General features: G+C 48.3%; 3 protein-coding genes across 3 annotated transcripts in view; 2 read left to right on the top strand and 1 right to left on the bottom strand.

Moving 5' to 3' along the window:
• The window catches only part of LOC122371709 (integrin alpha-PS3-like), a 78,104-nt gene that overhangs the window by 1,335 nt on the left and 55,958 nt on the right, over positions 1 to 20,811 (bottom strand). The window contains exons 13-18 of the mRNA XM_043348277.1: positions 20,027 to 20,183; positions 8,348 to 8,610; positions 4,771 to 5,057; positions 1,395 to 1,674; positions 854 to 1,097; positions 224 to 450 (exon numbers count right to left, since the gene is read on the bottom strand). Coding sequence (XP_043204212.1) covers positions 224 to 450; positions 854 to 1,097; positions 1,395 to 1,674; positions 4,771 to 5,057; positions 8,348 to 8,610; positions 20,027 to 20,183 — 1,458 coding nt within the window. The remainder of the gene's footprint in view (positions 1 to 223; positions 451 to 853; positions 1,098 to 1,394; positions 1,675 to 4,770; positions 5,058 to 8,347; positions 8,611 to 20,026; positions 20,184 to 20,811) is intronic.
• On the top strand, positions 5,493 to 6,158 carry LOC122371727 (larval cuticle protein 65Ag1-like). The gene is made up of 2 exons (XM_043348333.1): positions 5,493 to 5,544; positions 5,704 to 6,158. Exons 1-2 carry the CDS (start codon positions 5,536 to 5,538, stop codon positions 6,055 to 6,057), a joined length of 363 nt encoding a protein of 120 aa, XP_043204268.1. The 5' UTR covers positions 5,493 to 5,535; the 3' UTR covers positions 6,058 to 6,158.
• On the top strand, positions 13,918 to 14,620 carry LOC122371738 (larval cuticle protein 65Ag1-like). Its single transcript, XM_043348344.1, has 2 exons — positions 13,918 to 13,977; positions 14,159 to 14,620. Exons 1-2 carry the CDS (start codon positions 13,969 to 13,971, stop codon positions 14,510 to 14,512), a joined length of 363 nt encoding a protein of 120 aa, XP_043204279.1. The 5' UTR covers positions 13,918 to 13,968; the 3' UTR covers positions 14,513 to 14,620.

The following is a 20,811-nucleotide window of genomic DNA, read 5'->3' as shown; positions in this document are numbered from 1 at the left end:
ATCAAACAAATAAGTCAACGCCCAACACCAAGACATACAATCTCATCAACAAAAAGTACCATTCATCGTCAGTTTTTTTTTACAAAGAAGCCCTGAAACTAATTCGAGCACCTCGCTGGCAATAAGTTGTATAAAATCTCATTCTTCCATGATGCCACAGAGCTCCCACGCTGATTCGACCTGGCTGGCTTTGTACAGTCCGTCCGTACGTGATAATACTGACCTTGTACAGTCCGTAAGTGATGGCGGCGAGCAGCAGGAGCGACCCGATCACCGTCACCACGATGATCCACACGGGGAACGGCTGCAGGGACGAGGGCAGCAGCACCGAGTGCACCTGGTACAGGTCGGGCCGGTCGTCCAGCGGCTGCAGACGGTACGGCACGGCGCCCACCTCAGCCAGGCCGATCGTGGAGATCACCAGGCTGTCCCGCTCGCCGACAAATGGTTCTGGGGGTAGGGGAGCGGCGGGTTGGTCAGCATTTAGCACTGGGGAGAGGTCATTGCTGAGAGAAAGGGATCTTCAATGTAGGAATGCCATTACAGGTCTTGAAATCTGGGCAAGTATCATGTCTTTGAGGCGGAGGGAGAAGTTGGGAATGCCAGGTAACTGAAAATGTTCCGCAATTTGACAGCCAATTTTCAATCAATCGGGACTCGACAAATAAAATGATGATATTAACATCATATCATTATCATTCAGATTCAAGATGTAACAATGTACATAGCTATCGGGTGCTCATTGGTAGCATGGTATCTATCAGCATACCAAAGGATAAAACTACAACCAAGCAACCCTGGCTCCCATTGGAATCACTCCTCCCCACACCCCCTCTCCGACCCTCCTTCTCACCGAGATCGTGCAGTTTGACGCGCATCGACAGTGTGACGACCATGCTGGTCTGCTGACGGGGGAAGGCCACGGTCGGACACTGCAGTAGCACACATGACACGCCCGGCTCCGTGCAGTTCATCACCGTCGTGCCGTTAGAGCCGTCGTACGGCAGTTTGACGGCGGACAGCAGCCGGCGCTGCTCGGCACTTAGTTCGTAATTTGGCCGCCAGGTGCGAGGCGCCTCCTCGAAGCTGTCGCCATCCTGGTGAGAAAAAAAAATGGATAGGGTTACGCAGGGTGGCTGGAAGGCGACGGGATTGTTTGAAAAGACTCATATAAAGACTGAGAATTGCATGACATTCAAAAAGAACAAGGACGTCAGAAATTTGTACGAACAATCTGGAATTATTTTCAATTGACGGTCCAGGCAAGAATCCTCGAATCTCACAGTTGCATGCATAGTTGTCACTTGTCAGCGCTCTAATACTCAATCATCCTCTAATTACAAACAGCCACCCTCCCACTAACTCTGGCCAGATAAAAGCCGCTAACCACCCACCTTGGCCAGGTAGTAGCCGGTCTGTATGCTGCACGTCAGCCGCCGGTTCTCAATAGTCGCCTCAGGTCGGTACAGGTCCAGGAAGCGGACGTGATCGCCGCTGCGCTTCGTCATGTTGACCGGCACGAGGAAGCTGACGTTGACGGCCTGCACGGGGGAGGGCAGGTAGCGCAGCACCTGGTACCGGTGCGAGACGATCACGTAGTTGGGATCGTTCCGCTCCGACTCGTCCCGGTCGGCCTGTTTGTCGTAGTAGAGACGCGCCTGCTCCAGCGGTTGACTGTGGGGCGAGAGAGACGGGGGTCAGGTCACGGGGACTAGCGGGGCAGCAGGGAGGTCAGGTCACTGGAGTTGAGCAGGAAGGGGCTCAGGTTACAGCGGTGGGTAGTCACGTTGGTCACAAGCCGAGGGATGGGTAAGGGTGTTAAGTTCGCCTGGGAGACAGACGCTTTTCCGTAACCCCGAAACAGACTCAGACTTTTTGGAACCGATTACCCGGTGGGCAAAACAATGAGTGGCGACTGGCGATGATGTACCTCAAGCAGGACCACCTTCACAAGACTTGACTTCGAAGGATTTGGGGCGTCATTAGCTGATATCTAACCCTCTGAGCTTACTAACTAGAGTTGATCAAATGCGGTTTGTTCAGTCTCCGCAAAAAAAAAAACGGAGCAAAGTCGAAAAGGAAACGTGGGATGATCCGGCTCCTCCCACCAGCCGAGCATCTCCTGAAGGTATGCTCCGACGCGGATGCAGCAGCTGGGAAGTCCACCGCCTCCACCGCACCCAGCGCGGTTCTCGGCGGATATGATATGGATATGGTATGGCCGCTATCTCTCGCCATTAGCCTATAGCACGCAGGCGCCAGGCCGGGCTTAGCGTGGGTGGGGTGCCCTCGATCAGGTATGAATGCTGGGTCCTGCCGCACCACGTGGGAACAGCATCACCGACAGGCTAACACGCGTTAGCTCACCGCACCGAGGCGGCTCGGTGGGCCACTTTTGCACGCGCTGGCTGCCACTCCCGCTGTCCGTCTGGCAGGTAAAATGTTCAAATGCTGCCGTTTGAGACTCCCACTAGCCGGGCGAAGAGCTGCGTGCTTACGGTTGGCGGCTCACGGCTGGTGCGTACGGTTTACCACGTTTTCAAGAGTCGTCTGCCGTCATCATTATCCAGCAAACAAAAACGGCTGATAGTTTCATTCGAAACTATCTGCGGTTAACGCGATCCTAGTCGGCCTTCGGGCCGACCCCGGTAGTCATCTGTCCTTCTCTCGAACGGTGTGCCATTTAGGCTTCTTGCTCTTCCACCATCGAACCAAAACTGGACAAGTTTATCTCGCCGCAATTCAAGTGACCTTTTAAACGATATAAGATAGGATTCCCCAAGAACCCTCGAGATACCAGAGTGTAACGAAGGTTCAAGGTTTCACTACAGTTCGAAATGGCTGCCACTTTCATCGAAAGCGAAACTAGCTTATACCCTAATTAGCTAGCTAATATTGACACTAGCTAGCTATGCAAAGCCCTTCAATACATCAATTCAAACAAAACCTTTTTGAATAGTACCAATGCCGGTCTTAGCATGGATTGGTCATCAGTTTATATATCAAAGGACTTCAGTACGTATGTACATAACTACATCGGCTACATTACTAGCGACATCATATGATGCGGTATATTGAGAGCTTGTTCCGAGATGGTTTGGCTGAATGCACAGCTAAGAATGACATGCAGGTATTCATGCGGTTAAGCCAGCTAACGGCATGGCCCTGCATGTGAAGATCTTGGGCACTTAAGCCGAATTTAGGCAATTTTTCTCAGAACTTAACACGCGCGTGTCAGCTCGCTCAACGCGCATAGCGGGCAGATATACCGGCAGTTAGACGAAGATCCGGCTCAGCATGCTGCAGTAGCCTTGGCAACACGAATACATGTACTTTTGAATTATATAAAACCATCACTCTTACCGTTTTCGTGAACGGTTATCAACAGCCTGTTCAATCCTAGGCGTCGTTTATGAACGGTGAGCAGGAATTTTTTATAAAAAGGGAAGAAGATTGTGTCACAGATATTCAATCAAATGAACGGTGCGAGTCTGTTTGACGAAGATAAGTATGACACTTAGCTCTTTGGCCATTTCGGGAGATGATATGATCATCTCACGCATAATCATTCCCCAACCGTGACACTGAGAACTGTTCAAACAGACGTCACATGTAGGTACAACGAAAGTAAAACTGGCAGTTTAACTCTGCGTAAAGCCACTCAGTAAGAGCGGCTTATCGTGCGACGAGACGTGATTGTCCAGTCCGACAGCCGACAAATGCACAAAATCTGATAACGGCATCAGATCGGCGGTCTTCGGGCACTTTATGCAAACCCAGGATCGAGTGAGACTCATCCCGTCAATATAGGTTGGAGCGGGACTAAAAACTGTCCAACTGCGGTCATTCATTTTCAGAAATCGGCCCATAGTCCCGAGAGATGTTCACCAATTGACCCTAATCTTCGTCGGAATAGATTACGATAATGCAATAAACTTCAACTCCCAGCAAATTTGGGAAGCCCACAACATGTTCTTTTTGCAGTAGCTGCAGTAGCAAAATGGTCGCATAAATTGTGGTTGGTTGATAGACATATATGAAACAGTGAACGTAAAAGTAACTACCTTTATGTTGCCCTCAATTAGCTGTGGTGTAACTCGATTTTTCTCAGGGTGTTGCTTTTGCAGATGCTGCATTGTCTCTAAAAAAGACAGCTTCTCAAACTAGGTCATTTGCAGCCAGGTTTTAGGCGTATTTTGCTTAACGTTCGTCTGCAGCAGTCATCACTGATGTGGTCAGATCTCATCAAAGTATTTTCTGTCTGTTTAATGATCACCAGAGTCCACACACAAATCACCTCCGCCACCTCGGTAGTGCTGTTTGTTTATACCTACCGTAAGGTGGGGCTATTTGAGACAGTGGGGCTATTTGAGACAGTATTTAAAATTGTTATAAAATAAAAAAAAAAACATTTGAAATTTATGCTTAATTTTTGCTCAGGCGATTTACTGCTCGATTCCAAACCTTCCTGAGCAAAAATATCACATAAAAATCAAACGCTCTTCATTTTATAGCGATTTTAAATACTGTCTCAAATAGCCTCACTTTACGGTACCCTACCTGTGGCAACATCCCTCTCCTCGACGTTTCCCCCTCAACCTCCTTCAAAATCCCACCTCATACCGATCACCCGCCACCTCGCAAATTCCTCCTACTAAACCCCCAGCATGCCCCATTTCGTAGCAGCCGCCCTATTACTCAGAAAACCCCGTCCGACACCCAGCCTCCTCCCCTCCCGGAGCAGCGCCCGCCTCTCCCTACCCAACTCACCCAATGACGGCGATGTCGGCCTCTGTCCTCAGTCCCAGTGTAAAGTTGCGCACGTTATCCGCCGGCGCCACCTCCTCTCCTGCCGAGGTAACATTCAGGCCGATGGTGAGACTCTCTGTACCGGGTACCAGCTCCTGGACGTCGAGCGCCAGCCTCAGCCGGCCCTCGGCGCCGGCCGGGAACGGGTGCGGTCGAATGTGACACGTGAGGACCACGCGGCCGGACCTCTCCCGTTCGGTGCAGAGCTGTGGCACGCGCACCAGACGGACCGGCGGCGGCAGCTCCACCTGGAGACGCAGAGGGGGGGGGGGTAGTTACAGAGGGATGAGGGAGGTAGTATTGTTTACAACGGCCTTAACCCATTTTCACTTTCTTTGACATATGGAAATAAGATGCATCTAAAGCGGTCACTGATTTACTGTAAGCTCAAAATCGGATGTTGTAGGTTTCCCTCATCGCGTGCAAGCATTTTTAAGAGAAGCTTTGGCTAAACATTCGCCCTAACGCAAGGGGTGGTCGCATTACCCTCCCTCACATAAATCAGAGAATGACAGAATTGGCAGTGCAGGTTAAGCTTTAGATGAGTGCAACTAAGAACCGGTTCATACAGATGATGACGTCATCACATAGACACTTTCAATGATCCGTTGGTAGCGTTACCCGTATCGCCGTCAAGGTATAAAACCGGCCTCGGAGACGGGATCATCACTCGGCCCGCTCAGCCCGACCGTCTCACATCTCACACCAGCCAACCACTCAGCCATCATGAAGACGGTAAGTTCGTAGCACGAGGAATGTTAAGGATGCTAAGGAGCTATTGAAATCAAGAAAATTTCGCGAAAATACCAACTTTAGTAGGTAGGTACTTGGTAGTTTACCATTACATGCCAGCTACGAATCCTTCTGGGTTCTAACAACACGTCCTCATTTCAGATCGTGTTCGCCGCCCTCTTGGCCGTGGCTGTGGCCATTCCCCAGCAGGGTGCCCGCATCATCAGCCAGAGGTTCGACATGGACCAGCAGGGCAACTACGAGTACGGCTACCAGCAGGACGACGGCACGGCCGCCGAACAGGTGGGCCGCGTGCAGCGGGGCCCCGAGCCGGAGACGGGCTCCCTCATCCAGCAGGGCAGCTACACCTACGTCGGCGACGACGGCGTCACCTACACGGTGTCGTACATCGCCGACCAGGGTGGCTTCCAGCCGCAGGCGTCCCACCTGCCCGTGGCGCCGGCTCAGCTCCCCGAGTACGACCAGCTCAGGCAGCAGTATCCCCAGCTCTTCTAAACCACCGAACAGTTACGCATATGTACCAAGAATGAAGTGATGGATAAAACTGTGATTGGCATTGTTTGAGTTTTGTAAATGTCTTAATCGTATAAACAAATATATCCATATGACATGAGAGCTGGCGTCTCTGGAATTTGAATGAAGTAACCCCGCGACATCCAGCCATATTCATAATTCATTATTCCCATGCCTCTTCACGACGCGAAATACCCTCCGAGCGCCACTTATATCAGCTGAAGTATTCACTGGGAGGCGGACAACTATCAAGGCTATGTAATCCAGGCTAAGCGGTCAACAACCCAGCCATAACTAACTAGACGGACACCCTAGCGGTCAGGGCTGGTCGGAGCGGGAGGACCGGCTACAGGTATCGAAGAAAACAATGTTCGGCTAGTCCTCGTTAGGACTGGTGAGCACCCCCTGCATCCGCCAGTCTCCGGCACTGGTTAGCATTTCACTCGTAGGTACTCCGGTCAGCTCACCGTGCCAAAGAGCGTCCCATCCCGACAGTTCAAAGTACCGGAGAGCGACGGTCGGCTCTCGATTTCAACAGCATGGCGAAGGACGGCGTTCCTAACAAAGTCGTATGTAGGCTGGGTGGCTAATGAGTAAATGAGATCAGACTTTCTGGTAGTTTGCGGTTGTTCCGTTAACCCGCGCCCCGTAGGGCTACCGGCGGACCCTACCACCCGTAGGGGGGGGGGCCGTATCGGCCCCCCCCCCGGAAAGTTACCGGCCGATTTTCAAAATTCAAACGGCGTTCGATAGCCCCACCAGGGAACTACCTTGTGACCAAATTTCATTGACCTAGGTCAAACCGATGACGTCACAGGTCAGGTCAAAGGTCAGATTTTCACCGTTCACAGGCAATTCAAGAAATGTGATGTGAAAGCGAGTAAATTGGTAATTTATTGAAAACCATCGATGGTACATTGTTCGTCAAACACATACTTTGCTATCTGAGGTCACTGATACCAGGTCAGGTCACAGCGAGGTCAGGTCACCGGGGGTCACAATATGAATGTGTCGTGTGATACATGTTTTATGGTCCATTTTACATGACAAATGCGATTATGTGGGTTAGGCAGCCTTTGGGGCCAGCCTAGGTCACGTTTTTGTGAAGGTCAGGTCAAGGTCAGGTCAAATTAGGTCAAATTTCAAAGTTGATATTTTTGCATAAAATGGGTATCGATTCGATGCAGCTCGTCACGGGGAGTCTAATGGTGGTCTTCGTTTTGCTCTACGAGTTCTAGAATTGCCAAAAATTGAGTTTGAAAATTTGACGTCATCATTTTTGAACAGTTTTTTTCGCTATAACTTGGCCAAAAAACGAGGTATCGATCTGAAATTTGGTATGTAGATAGAAGACGGTAAGCACTATCACGTATATTCCGGTTTTTTTCGAAACTCAAAAAACTTTTTGGATTTTTTGGCTAATATATCCCAAAAAATGCTTTTTTGATTTTTGGGGGTCAAAACTCAAAAATTTCAAAAATTCGAGATAGCAGTTTTGTAGCCCTGTCAATTCTACACCTTTTATGTCTTGATCATTTTTCTGTATCTTCAAAGCTGTAGTCCTGACAGGTCTTCTCGCGAAGGTCTTTTTTCGGTCGAAAATGACAGAACATGACGTCACTCTGACGTCATTTGTGGCCAACCTATCATAGCCTCTGGAAAAATTTTTGGTCACAATGTGTAAAATTGATGCCCGGAGGGGTCCTGAAAGTTTGGTGGCGATATCTCCAGCCGTTTAGGAGATATCGACCGAAAAGGACAGGGGGGGGCCGTTTCGGCCCCCCCCCCTACGGGGCGCGGGTTAATCAGTACCACTACTTCTGCTAAGTAAAGATGACAGGTATGCCGTCTATCCAGAGTAGGGATCTGCTCCCTGGAGCACACTGAGGCTGGGAAATTCCAAACTTCCGGGCGCACTTTGCGGTCGCCTGACGCACCTGTCATACAATCGCTGCGTACTGGTCAGGCTACCCATCATCTGTTGCGAGCGGGAATGTCCTCTTAACACACCTACCAGACATTGACCCGAGACAGCTCACCGGCGTGACATGCAGACTCTGCGGAAACTATGAGGGGGAGCTCGCATACATTTGGTTTCGCTGGCCGAGGGGGTCATCGGCGGTCACCACAAATGCCTCTGGCTGACTTGAGAGATACGCTTCCTGGATGAACCTGAGCAACACATTGTGTTCGTACTAACTTGTGACTTGTAACTCTGAGACACACTGTTCCCATGGTGCCATGACTGAAGCGCTACGTCACCCGGACTCACCTGAACCTGCGGCAGCGAGGCCGGCTCTCCGGCGTTCGTCACGTTCACGTCCAGGTTCAGGGTGTTGGACTCGCCGATGACGAAGGTGGAGCCGCTGACGCCGGCGATGGCGGCCGTTACGCTCAGGTCGGACTGGCAGACGGCCGCGCAGCCGATGGAGAAGGGCACGCTAAGGGTGACCTGGGTCTGACCGGGCTCGCGGCGGTTCACCACCGGACAGTCGGCGCAAAACTCGGACAGGTCACCAGACACCAGCGGAGAGGCTGTAAAAAGAGGGGTACACGGTGAGGGGAGGCACATAAGCAGCTGGGGCATTCCACGATAGATCGACCAAAAATAAATAAAATTTACACCCTCATATTTTATTTTTTGCTTAAAATTGGTCTAATGGGTTGTGATGGGCGAGGAACCCAGCTGTGGCAAGGATTTTTTTCTTCGAACAACGGTTTCCGAGATATAGCCTCGGGCAGTTCCTGGAGGTCACACTGCAACCCTATGTTTGGCGGCTTATAACTCAGAAACTATCGGTTTTCTATGGTAAAAACTTTATATGGTTCAACTCGCAATCAACCAACAAACGTTTTGGCTATCTCGGATTTTCGATTTTTGAAAATTTTGATCACGTGACATCTTGACTTTTTTCGAAGAGTGACCTTGATATTATCCCAACTGAAAGTCGCAATTTTGTCTGATGACGATTTAAGCCTTATCAATTGTCATTCATATGCGATAATAAAAAAAGTGGCTTTCGGCCTGCGTTGACCTCAGGTCAGGTCATTTTTATGACCTTCCCATTATTACGAGCGGGAGCGACAGCGAGATCTCGAGAACAAAGCAAGATAGCGACAAGTGGTAAACGGCACAAAGTACACATGGATAAGGTCTACAATTTTTACCCAGGTCATTTTCAGGTCAGGTCAAAGATGACGTCACAGGGGTAAAAAGAAAGTCTAAATGGCGGCACTGCATATATATGAAGTTTTTCTCGAATAACTTTCAAAGTATCCCAGCTATGAACAAACTAATAGCACCATCGTGATCCTCTCGTCGATCCGCATCAAAAACATGTGTATGTTGATCTCGAAAGGTCAAGGTCAAAAGTTTACCTTAGGTCACGTGACCTTAAGGTCATCATATATATCATTCGATGGGCCTTGACGAGCTGAACACAATGAGCCTATCCGCGCGGCTGTATCTCAAACCTGTAAGGAGTTATTAGCAAAAAAAAACATTTGGTGACCTTTAATGACGTCACATGACCCAAGAGCAACGTCACAGTTGACCAGGAGCAAAAAAGGTCTCAAGGTAGTCAAAGTTAGTCGTATATGAAGTCACTCATGGTACGAGGGGCGTTCAAAAAGTTCTCGGCCCAACCATGAAGGAGTTGGAATTTCGGCCTGCAACGCGGTGTGATCAATGATGTGTTATTGGGATGTCCACTTACGTAGCCATTAACCAATCTGCCCTGTGATTGGTTCAGGCTGCTAATTAATCGTAACATAGTTTGCTATTCCCGGTCAGAATGGGTGACGCCCAGAATAGAACAGTGATTTGGTTCATGTATTGCAGAAAAATGCACCAAACGTTATTCACGAAAAGCTAGTGCCAACACATGTTGAGGTTTGTCTTTCTTACAGTTGCGTCAAAAAGTGGGCATCTCTGTTCAATTTTGGTCAACAGATCATAAATGGCCACCCCCGCAGTGGCCACCCATCAACAGCATTGACTCAAGAAAATATGAAAAATAAGCACTCCTTTGTGAAAAATGACAAATGTTCTGGTCTGAAACAACGCAGCAGAAGCGGAGTTGTCTATCAGGTTCCTCAAAGCCATTCTTCGACAGCGTATTAATATGTTTAAGATCTCTGCAAGATGCATCCCCCGTTTGCTGACTGCAGAGGAAAGGCAAACTCGAAAGGAGGCGTAACGCGAAAATTTTGGCCCCTATATCGAAGATCCAAAAGAGTTCATTGAACTACTTGTTACCGTGGAGGGATTGTGGGTGTCACACATTGACCCTCAGGGCGTGACCGAGTTGCACAAGTGGAAGCACACTGAGTAAAGGCCACCAAATGTGTGCGACGCGTTAAAGTCAGACGGCAAGGTGACAGTGGTTGCATTTTTGGATGATGGCGGGGCTCTGCTCGTTAACTTTCTAAAACAGGGGGGCACAATTAATGAAGAATGCTACACCTCCCTTCTATAACAGTAGCGAGCAGCAGATATCAAGGAGAGACTAGGGAAGCTGACTAAAAGTGTGCGCCTGATCCAGGACCACGCACCAGCACACATGAGCAGGGTGACGATCAGCGAAGCAGTGAGCTGTGGCTTCGAGTTGTTGTCACATCCACTTTTTTCTTCGTACCTTGCACCCTAAGGCTGCCACCTCTTCCCCAACATAAGGAAATTGCTTAGTAGTGGCAACTTCGCTGACAGCAAGGAGACAAAAGCAGCCGTCTTGGACGTGCCAGATGCGTCCAAAACCCACTTGGCTGTGGAGACCCAGGGGCCTCTCGCGAAGCGCTGCGCGAAATATTTTTGTCTTAACGCTGGTTATTTGACTAAATGAACATTTTTGGTCCAATGAGTCGACGTCGTATCTTTGCTCCTTCATGGTCGGGCCGAGAACTTTTTGAACGCCCCTCGTATATTAGGCAATTCCGACGCGTTTTAGTGTAAAAACAAGGGAGCTGATTTTTCCCCAATTGACTTATAATGGGGTGGTCAAGAAATTGACCTGATCTTAGGTCATCGGTATTGAAATTCAAAACGAACTGGCGCTAGGCGAAAGCAAACACAATGGTGCCTGTTCCACGTCTCTCTCTTTATTAGATCAAAAGGTACAGCCAAAACTATTTTGACTTCCTTTTTACCCCTGTGGCGTCATCTTTGACCTGACCTGAAAATGACCTCCGTAAAAATTGTAGACCTTATCCGTGTGAATCCTGTACTGTTTACCGCTTGTCGCTATCTTGCTTTATTCTCGAGATCTCGCGTCGCTCCCGCTCGTAATAATGGACAGGTCATAAAAATGACCTGACCTGAGGTCAACGCAGGCCGAAAGCCACTTTTTTATTTGCGCATATGAATGACAATTGATAAGGCTTTAATCGTCATCAGACATAATTGCGACTTTCAGTTGGGAAAATATCAAGGTCACTCTTCGAAAAAAAGGTCAAGATGTCACGTGATCAAAATTTTCAAACATCGAAAATCCGAGATAGCCAAAACGTTTGTTGGTTGATTGCGAGTTGAACCATATAAAGTTTTTACCATAGAAAACCAATAGTTTCTGAGTTATAAGCCGCCAAACATAGGGTTGCAGCGTGACCTCCAGGAATTGCCTGAGGCTATATCTCGGAAACCGTTGTTCGAAGGAAAAAATCCTTGGCACAGCTGGCTTCCCCGCCCATCACAACCCATTAGACCAATTTTAAGCAAAAAATAAAATATGAGGGTGTACGGCTTTGGTCGATCTATCGTGGAATGCCCCAGCTGAGAGAAGTCTGACAGGTCGCCACTCGCCAGACACCAGCAGCGAGGCTGTTAAGGGTAAACGAGTATTGTGAGAGGCGGCGCACTGACAACGATAGAGACAGGTCGCCACAGTCAGGCACCAACGTCGAGTCTGCAAAGAGAGAGAAATATTGCAAAAGGCGGAGCACGAACAGCAAGGTGAGGGGCGGACAGCGGGGGCGGTACACTGCCTTCCTTATGGAGACCAGACAGCGAAAGTCGCCAAGGCACGGTTAGACACACTCACATACGTGTTAGCGTGAATAAAAACAAGCTAAATGTCAATGAGAATTAGAAAAACAAGACTAAAAATATGTATATGGGCACAGTTTCTTCATTGAAGACCACCACCAAGGTTTGGATCAAAATTGCATATAGAATCAGACCTCTAGTCCCCTCAAGCTATTAATTAGGCTGCGCTTAAAATAATGGACTGGAATGGATTGTGGTTTTGTCAATGATATTGCACGCAAGGCGCTGAGTCCACGTTACGAAAGTGATTAGATACGGTGCATTTTATGAAGACCGGTCGGTTACACATTTCAAGGAATAATCGCCACATAAAAAAGTTTAATCTCTGATACATTGAAACTCAAGCCCATGTCAAAACAACCAATTCAGTAATTACAGAAATCCAAGAAAATCGCCGCATGTTTGGGCAATAGCATTGTTCGATACATGAAAATGGGGTCTCATGACATAGTGGCTACGTGAGCAGCAGGACAGTCAGAGGACCCTTAAAAGTCGTGCACTTGAGACATTCAATCAATAGGATGTCATCTTTCATCGTAGCATTGTAGCACTAACTAGCTGTTACAAACCGAAAGAGAAAAACTCGTCGATATGTCCATAATTAAGGTACAAAAGAGAAAACGAAAAAAATGCAGCAGTCTGAACATCTCTGTGCTGAATTCCCGTGCTCTACGATACAAATTAAATAACAGCCATCAGAGTTACAGTTCACGGCGTTTTTGTGCATGAAGTCAAATGAAAAGGTTGACACGCTTTTATGGATGCACTGTTACAGTGATCTTAAGTGGCGCATTAGCCTAGGTAAGTACATCAGGCAAGGGATTTTACCGCCTTGTGGTAAAAGCACTAAGCAGTAGTTATCGCTATATGTCAGGAATGCTGTTACGTGGCAAACCTCGTGAAACGTCACATTTTGGTAGCCTGCCCCAAGGTCACCAGCACCTACCTACGAAAGGACCAACCTTGTGCAATGTGCAATTTAGACGTCTCCTATGTTAAGCAATCGCCAAAACTTATCGTCGATTTATGGCACATCTTATGTCCTTCATTTGATGTCGTGGGATCTACATCGCTGATCGCATGCATTTTCATGGATATACATACGGCCTTGCCGTAGTTCCGACATAACGAAGCTGGATTAACATTATCAATCAAACACTAACAGGACGAAGGGCTTAACGTCATTTCTGTCAAAATTTATCCAACATCGAATGAAAAATCTACTAGCATTGGTGGTGAATAGTTCCAACTTCCAGTCGGGGCCCCAAGCAAAATGCGCAATGCGCATATTATCTTGTCTCCATAATTCTCTCAGCATCCATCTCGGGTAATATTAATATCATCCCATCCACAGGTGGGGCATTAGTCTTCCCTCGACACCGACCGGTAGCGCGCTGACACCGGTATTTCCAATACCAGTCATAACGAAGGTGATCCGGCGGCGTGTCACCGGTCTTTGTCACCATATTCCATAAAGAATCCACGCCTCGCCAGTCCCACGAACGCAGCTCCACTGGTGTTCCTCCCAGTCGTCCACCTGCAAGCTACCTCGTCTATAGCATGGACGCCCACGCGTGCCCACCGTTATCTCAAGATCGGCAACCGTCAGGGAAAAAATTCGACCGCACTGATCTGAGCTTCCAGGGCTTCGTGCGCATTACGAAACGGATCTTTAATGCCACGCCTGGTCTAAGATGTTCTCTCGTTCCACGTCAGCATCCGATCTGCCGGCGCGGGGCGGTGCGGCGCCCTCTGCCCGTGCCAGGTATAAAACCGGCCTCGGAGACGGGATCATCACTCGGCCCGCTCAGCCCGACCGTCTCACATCTCGCACACAGACCAACTCAGCAGACATGAAGACGGTAAGTAAAACCGATATATCTGAGATAGCTGCAGGACTATTCAAGGATGTGGATAATTCAGAGGGCTATAAGAAGTGAAGAAACTTATCGAAAGATTAATTATTATTGTAGAAAATCATTTCATGACAACTAGGGGCCCTAATGTGTTCATCGAATCATTGACGGCGCGTCCTCGTTTCAGATTGTGTTTGCCGCTCTCTTGGCCGTGGCTGTGGCCATCCCCCAGCAGGGTGCCCGCATCATCAGCCAGAGGTTCGACATGGACCAGCAGGGCAACTACGAGTACGGCTACCAGCAGGACGACGGCACGGCCGCCGAACAGGTGGGCCGCGTGCAGCGGGGCCCCGAGCCGGAGACGGGCTCGCTCACCCAGCAGGGCAGCTACACCTACGTCGGCGACGACGGCGTCACCTACACGGTGGCGTACATCGCCGACCAGGGTGGCTTCCAGCCGCAGGCGTCCCACCTGCCCGTGGCGCCGGCTCAGCTCCCCGAGTACGAACAGCTCAGGCAGCAGTACCCCCAGCTCTTCTAAACTGTGGACAACTGTGCTCAATGCTTTCAACGAATGCCATGTATGACTTACTGTGATCTGAACTACCGTGCCCAGACCGTTTTACATAATACATGTAAGTAAACACGATCACGTGCTATCTGTTGGAGCTGTGTGCTGCGGGGAAGCATATGGAAACGGGGCACTAAATGCATGAACATATCGCGCGTAAGGATTATCGCTGTCACACTTGGCGTCAATCGTGTGTACGATTTGTGATACGAATGCGGTGTGATCTTAAAAACAAAACGCCAATGCCGTTTCACTTTAAAGTTACAAACGAGAAAGAGCGTTTGTCACCTTCCATCCAACACCACGAGTATAAACAAAACTGCGGGAGCACTTCTACCTTTTGCTTTCTTATATCTAGAGCAGTACCTATATCGGAATCACAAGGTCGGCGTAAAATCTTAGTTGTTTCTCGGGAGTGACCCTTCCCAAAAAAATATCGAAGAAGTATTTAGTATAGGATTAAATTACGTTAAGTAATTACTTCATAATTTTGCAAAAGATTGCAAAATAAATCAAATAAATGCAAATACGAGATGCACTTCATGAAATTACATTCGGAACGGACGAAATCGACACAGTTAAAAGCATCGATGATTAGATAAAAGAACCGGGAACGGATATTCGAGGCAGCGGTTGACCTTTTATAATTACTTTCATCCATCAAGACAAACACTCATAAACCGAATGCAAGGACCTGGACATCTCGCGAGTCGCTACGTTGGCAAACGTCGGCAAAACTTGTTATCGAAGCGATAACGATTGCTAACGCTATCTTGTTAAAGAACTTAACAGATTTACCGAAAAAAAGACGATTATGAGAATATTTTACCGCTATCGAGCTATTGAAAGGAAAATAAAGCGCGTTCATGGATGAGATAAAAGTGTTATCTCATCCATGGCGCGTTTGATATTTAGGGTTCAATGCAAAAATTCCAGGCAAGGTCGCTGGTCCTGTATCGCATTTGACGTAACTTAAATCCCATTAAATATTCGAAATTGCATTGCAGCAAACCATGCTGTTCTCCGCTTTCTTCGGTTCACCTATTTGACCACAGATATTTAATGGAGCATAGGCTTCATTTTATCAACCTATAAAAATGATTCACCCTCAAAACAAACACATCATTAAAAAGTCGAAACTTCAATACCGAACTACCAGCAAAATTGACGCAGGGCAGGTGTCCATCGATATCTTGCCCGTCCGTCCGCCGAAACTAGACAACTTTCAGACCCACAATCTACACCTCCTTCTGCAGTGTCAGACGCGACGTGAAGCGGCAACTCCAACTCGGTCTGCGCCAGGCCATGTTCCTATTTACTGTGTGTGTTAGTGTTTTGTGCCCGTATATTGGTCTGAGTGACTTACACATATTGGCATAAAGTATAAACAACAAAACAGTCACCTAGGCATTAGGGCAGACGGGTCCAGCTTCACGGCATTTTATTTTTCCGCGAGAGCAAATTATACCTACTTAAATATTTCCTTCTTTTTCTGTCTGACCCTAAGGGCTTGTGTATCTTGCTTGATATGGCTACTGACAGAAAAACAAAGCAACTACCTACATACGTTATTGCCTGAATCATATGTCCTCTAAACTGCTCGTACATGCATGGTCGACTGTTAGGTAAGCTATTATTAGGATGTGGAAACACATTCTAAGACTAAAAAAGCTGTTTCGCCAGTCACAGGCTTGCTCAATGAAGGACCTCAGCTGAGATGATAATGCGATCCTACTGGTTTGCAGTACGACTAACTAGTTCATCCTGTTAACTCTGCAGCTTTATAAAACGTCTCGCCACCGAGCCGGGTCCCCAGTCTTCACCATAAGTGCCATACGGCCAGCATCACTACTATACAGGACAGCATGACACCGGTAAGTTACAATCGAGCGTGGCCGTAACCGCATACCTCATAAGCAAAACGATTTGTGGAGCGAAATACCAACACAGAAGAGGTTCGGAATAATTAGGAAGTCGAGATATCAGTTGCAATTGAACTAAAGTGCATCCGGCTGTGTTCCAGGCGGTGTTCCTGGCTGTTTTGAGCGTGGCTTCGACTTCAGCCACCGCTCAATTCACCCAGGACAACGTGGCCGCCCCAGTGCCGGCGATTCGCATACTGAGCCAGAAGTTTCAGATGGACCAAAGAGGCAACTACCTGTACGCCTACAAACAGAGCAACGGCCAGATTGTGAGGGAGGTCGGCAGGGTGCAGAGAGGCCCTCAGAAGGCCACAGGCTCGCTCACCCAGCAGGGCGAGTTTCAGTTTGTCGGGGACGACGGACAAACCTACCAGCTATCCTACACGGCCGACGAGGGCGGCTTCCAGCCGCAGGCGTCCCACCTGCCCGTGGCGCCGGCTCAGATTCCAGAGTATGATCTGCTGAGGCAGCAGCACCCCGCGCTGTTCTGGGCCGAACGGTTGTGAACGGAGGAGGATTATCAAAGGTCGATGTTGTGAATCATGTGATGGTGAATGATGTTGATGTTTTTGTTTGAGTATTAGTTGAATGTTCTTCTTTTGTTTTAGCCGCTGTTTTGAGCAGGAGACTATCTTCGTTTGTATATGTATAGGTATGCATTTCGAAGGAATCATAAATCCAATGCAAAGGAAAACACTCATTTAAAACGAGGTAAACGTCCATGGTCACGCTAAAATAACAAAGACGCTGCCAAATGAAGATGCATGGCTATCCTGTAGTTATACCATGGGGCCGAAAAAAAAAATTGGCAACACCATGCAAGAAATGTGAACTTGCGAAGGAAAAAAGTGAAACGTATCAGCGAGAACACGCAGAACACCAAGAATCTCGCAGCCACTTAAATACTGGTGAATTTGCGCCGACGTTTTTTTTAGGTTTAAAAGAGGTTATCAAGGGCTCATATCATACTTAAAGTTTTCGCAACAGTTGCCTCGCTTCGATTATTTCTCAATGACCTATAGATGATAAGCGCGATATCATCATACCGCTATAAGCGCCCGTATAGTGTCCGCGTGTCTATAAAAAAGGTGCGTATGACAGCGCCTGTCGGGTCACGTGGCGCCGGGCGTGAGACGATACATCTCTCGCGGGGACATTTCTGCACAGATCCGACATTTCTGCAGAGCAATGCCGTCAGAGCACCGGCGCAGGCAGTATTCAGGGTCAGTCCGGACGGCGTCTGGACCTCTGCCGAGAACTGGATCTCACTCCTGGCAGCCGGACGGCCGGCGAGAGATGGCCTCACCCGTCCTCGCAGTTTTATCCGACTAACCGGCCAGGCACGCGTTGATCACGTGTCTGCTGCATACATGTATATTTTACATACTACAGAGCGTGACACTACGGGCCTGACCATTTATGAATGGAAGCTGTTAGCTAATACAATAGCCGGGACATTAGCGCACGGAAGCACGGGGGCCACGACGCCACGTTACATGTGCACTGAAGGACTTAACCTTGCACTCAGCACACGCTGGACCTCCGCTCGACAAATTCGCTGACATTGAGGCGGTAACCCCCGGAGCGCTGCCCTGATGGCCATGGATGAAGATCGCGACTCGTCCGAGCGCCTCAGCTGAGCCCAGACAGTCCGGGCAGTAAGCCATCAACGCCGCGTCCATCTCAAGCTGGAAATCGTGTATTTAATTCTCGCCCGGTGGGTGCACGCGCAGCTGCTCGTCCCAGAAAACCGGGAAACTAACCCCCCCCCCCCCCCCCCACCACCACCACCACCACAAACCTAGCCGCTTTTTTCGGATGTCATTTTAGGAGGAAGCTTTGGATGGCAGCCGAAACAAAAGACAGGCTTCCTTGAAGTTTTGAAAAAATCGCTAAAACTCGCGCCGCGACGCAATGCGTTTCATCTCTAATCTCCGTTGAGCGAGTAGCCAGGCTTCCCAGGTTAATCGGCGACGTCGCGGTGTTCCGATGGAAATATCTCGAGGTAACTCGAGGTAGATGAGGGTGTGGATTTTCAGATCCCATACTAACTTTGTTCCCGTGTCAAGAAGCGACAAACGGTAAACGACCTTTAATGGTAGTTCAAGTCAAGGGTAAAATCTCCGAAGGTCATCGAAGACGACATTCCTCACTTATGACACTGTTTGCCAAATTGGCCTATAGATAGGCAATAAACTAAAGAAGTTGAATAAATAAATGTTTTATGATGTGGCATAAAAGGTACTTTAATATATATTGAGGGCCCCATTCCAAGCATGGTAGTGATCTTAACGCCATAGATTGAGATAAAGTACTGGTAATTGGGAAACGCAGCTTGCATGATAATATCCCAGCGGTCCTGACTTTCCGCTATTGTTGCTTCACAGGGTCATCCGATTACACGGTTTAAATGGCTCGTACCGGTGCTTCAGTGTTTTTGAGGCTACATCGTCTGCCTATTAATCGCAGCACCCGTTCTACAGCAGCGGTCTGAGATTCTGACCGCACTGTACCATGTTTACCTATAAGTAAAGTGGAGTTGAATTTGCGGTGTAAGATGATCTGATCATCTAATAGCAACACCTCTTTAGCGCCCTGAGCAACACCTTTCAATCGGAAAATTCCAGGCTATCGGGAGGATTTATATGCCACAGATAGGCGTCTCCAGTGCCCATAAGGCCGACTCCCAGTCATCTCACTCAATCACTTCGACTTCCAATATGAGGGCTAGAATCAACCACGTCGAGAAAACGCTGAAGTTAATAAACACGTTTGAAAATCGAGGTATAAGCGCACAACTTGTAATTTTAACAAAAAAAGCAGGGAATCGTTGTTATTGGAAAAAAATTGATTCCGCAATGTCCAAAATTCAGGGAAGGCAGCTTTAATAAGCTGGCATTGGAATGTATGTGGTGAATTATTGCAGCAAACGACAGCCAAATGAGACTGATGCTTGGAGTTGGATTCGACTTCAACGGAAATATTTCGAAAGCTATTTACAGTTTAAAGTAGAATAAATACTTAATAATCATAAATAAAATAGCATCAAGCGTCGTAAAAACGCGTCGCGACTTCTACAGTGATCAACCGATGATAGCTGACTGCAATACCACCCAGCTATTGAGTGTGTTGTTTGCCAACTAGCGCGACCCGATCACAAATCCCCGTCACTGATGACCGACAGGTTTCACAACAAACCTCTGACGATACCAACCGATTCGCAGTCCACTCAACCACAGACACGGCTGCCGATAAATCATCACACCGCAAAGTTGCACACTCCGACGACAGTGAATCGACAAGTGTGGTTACGCACAATGTTGCAATTAAACACACCTACAGCTAATGAAAATATTTGAACTAGGCATGTACCACATTCCAAAGGTGAGGTAGTTATGCATGCCATCACAATGCAGACACGATTTCACGCAGCATCGAATGCAGCTCCCCATACAAATCCTAATACTAAGTCAGCATCAACAGGGGTCCACTGTCGCCTCCCCCTTCCCACACGCAGTCTGCACCCCCTCCCCCTCCATGCACACCGGCCCCCTGGACTGACCTTGTCTCCTGGAGCGGTGCGGAGCCCTCTTGGTGACATCTGTGCCGATCAGGACCGGTGCCGAGGGGTGCGTGTGCGCACTCACAGCGCCCTCCGAGGACGAGATGTCGTAACTCATACTCAGCTGAATTGGCTGCGTGAAGTCCGGACTCTCAGACTGTTTGATGGAGAAGAGAAGGGGTCAGATGAAGGGAGAGAGCTTGAGGAGATAGAAATACCAGCTACGAGGGAAATTAGAGATTGTGATTAGCTTTGTTTCAAAAGAACGGCTCCAAGCAGCAAAGCTCTGCGGGCTTGACAATACATGTCGAAAGGTATGTGCCAATGCATGACATAAATCAAAGACGGTCACTACTGAAAGAGAAACACCTTCAACGCTACACTCCATAATGGACACACTGCCAACTGCCACCGGTTTACGTAACAATGATATCGCCAAACCGCACGCTAAGAGCATTAAATCGGGCCCCGGGTAACGATTGGCACAGCATTCTCTCATCCCGCAGGTTTCGATAACATCAAACGGCCAAAAATGATGAAAATTGGGTATATTATAAAGTATAAACAGCACGCCATGAGGCTCTATACGCCCGGCCTTTCCACAGAGCAAAGCAGTCACGAACGTTCATTTGTTCGTGGAAGCCCTGCCTATATGAAGGACTTAATATTCCAAATTTGGACTTAGAGTATAACCTACGCCTAGCTCATCCCCGCATTCATTCAAACATCTCCCAAATCCGGCATTGCATGAAATATAGCGTTGGTCATATGCATGAATACGATAG

This window comes from Amphibalanus amphitrite, unplaced genomic scaffold, assembly GCF_019059575.1.
Source record: "Amphibalanus amphitrite isolate SeventyFive unplaced genomic scaffold, NRLGWU_Aamphi_draft 000036F_arrow, whole genome shotgun sequence".
Classification (NCBI taxonomy): domain Eukaryota; kingdom Metazoa; phylum Arthropoda; class Thecostraca; order Balanomorpha; family Balanidae; genus Amphibalanus; species Amphibalanus amphitrite.
Note: the sequence above shows the minus strand (reverse complement) of the source record. Positions and strands in the feature narration are given on the sequence as shown.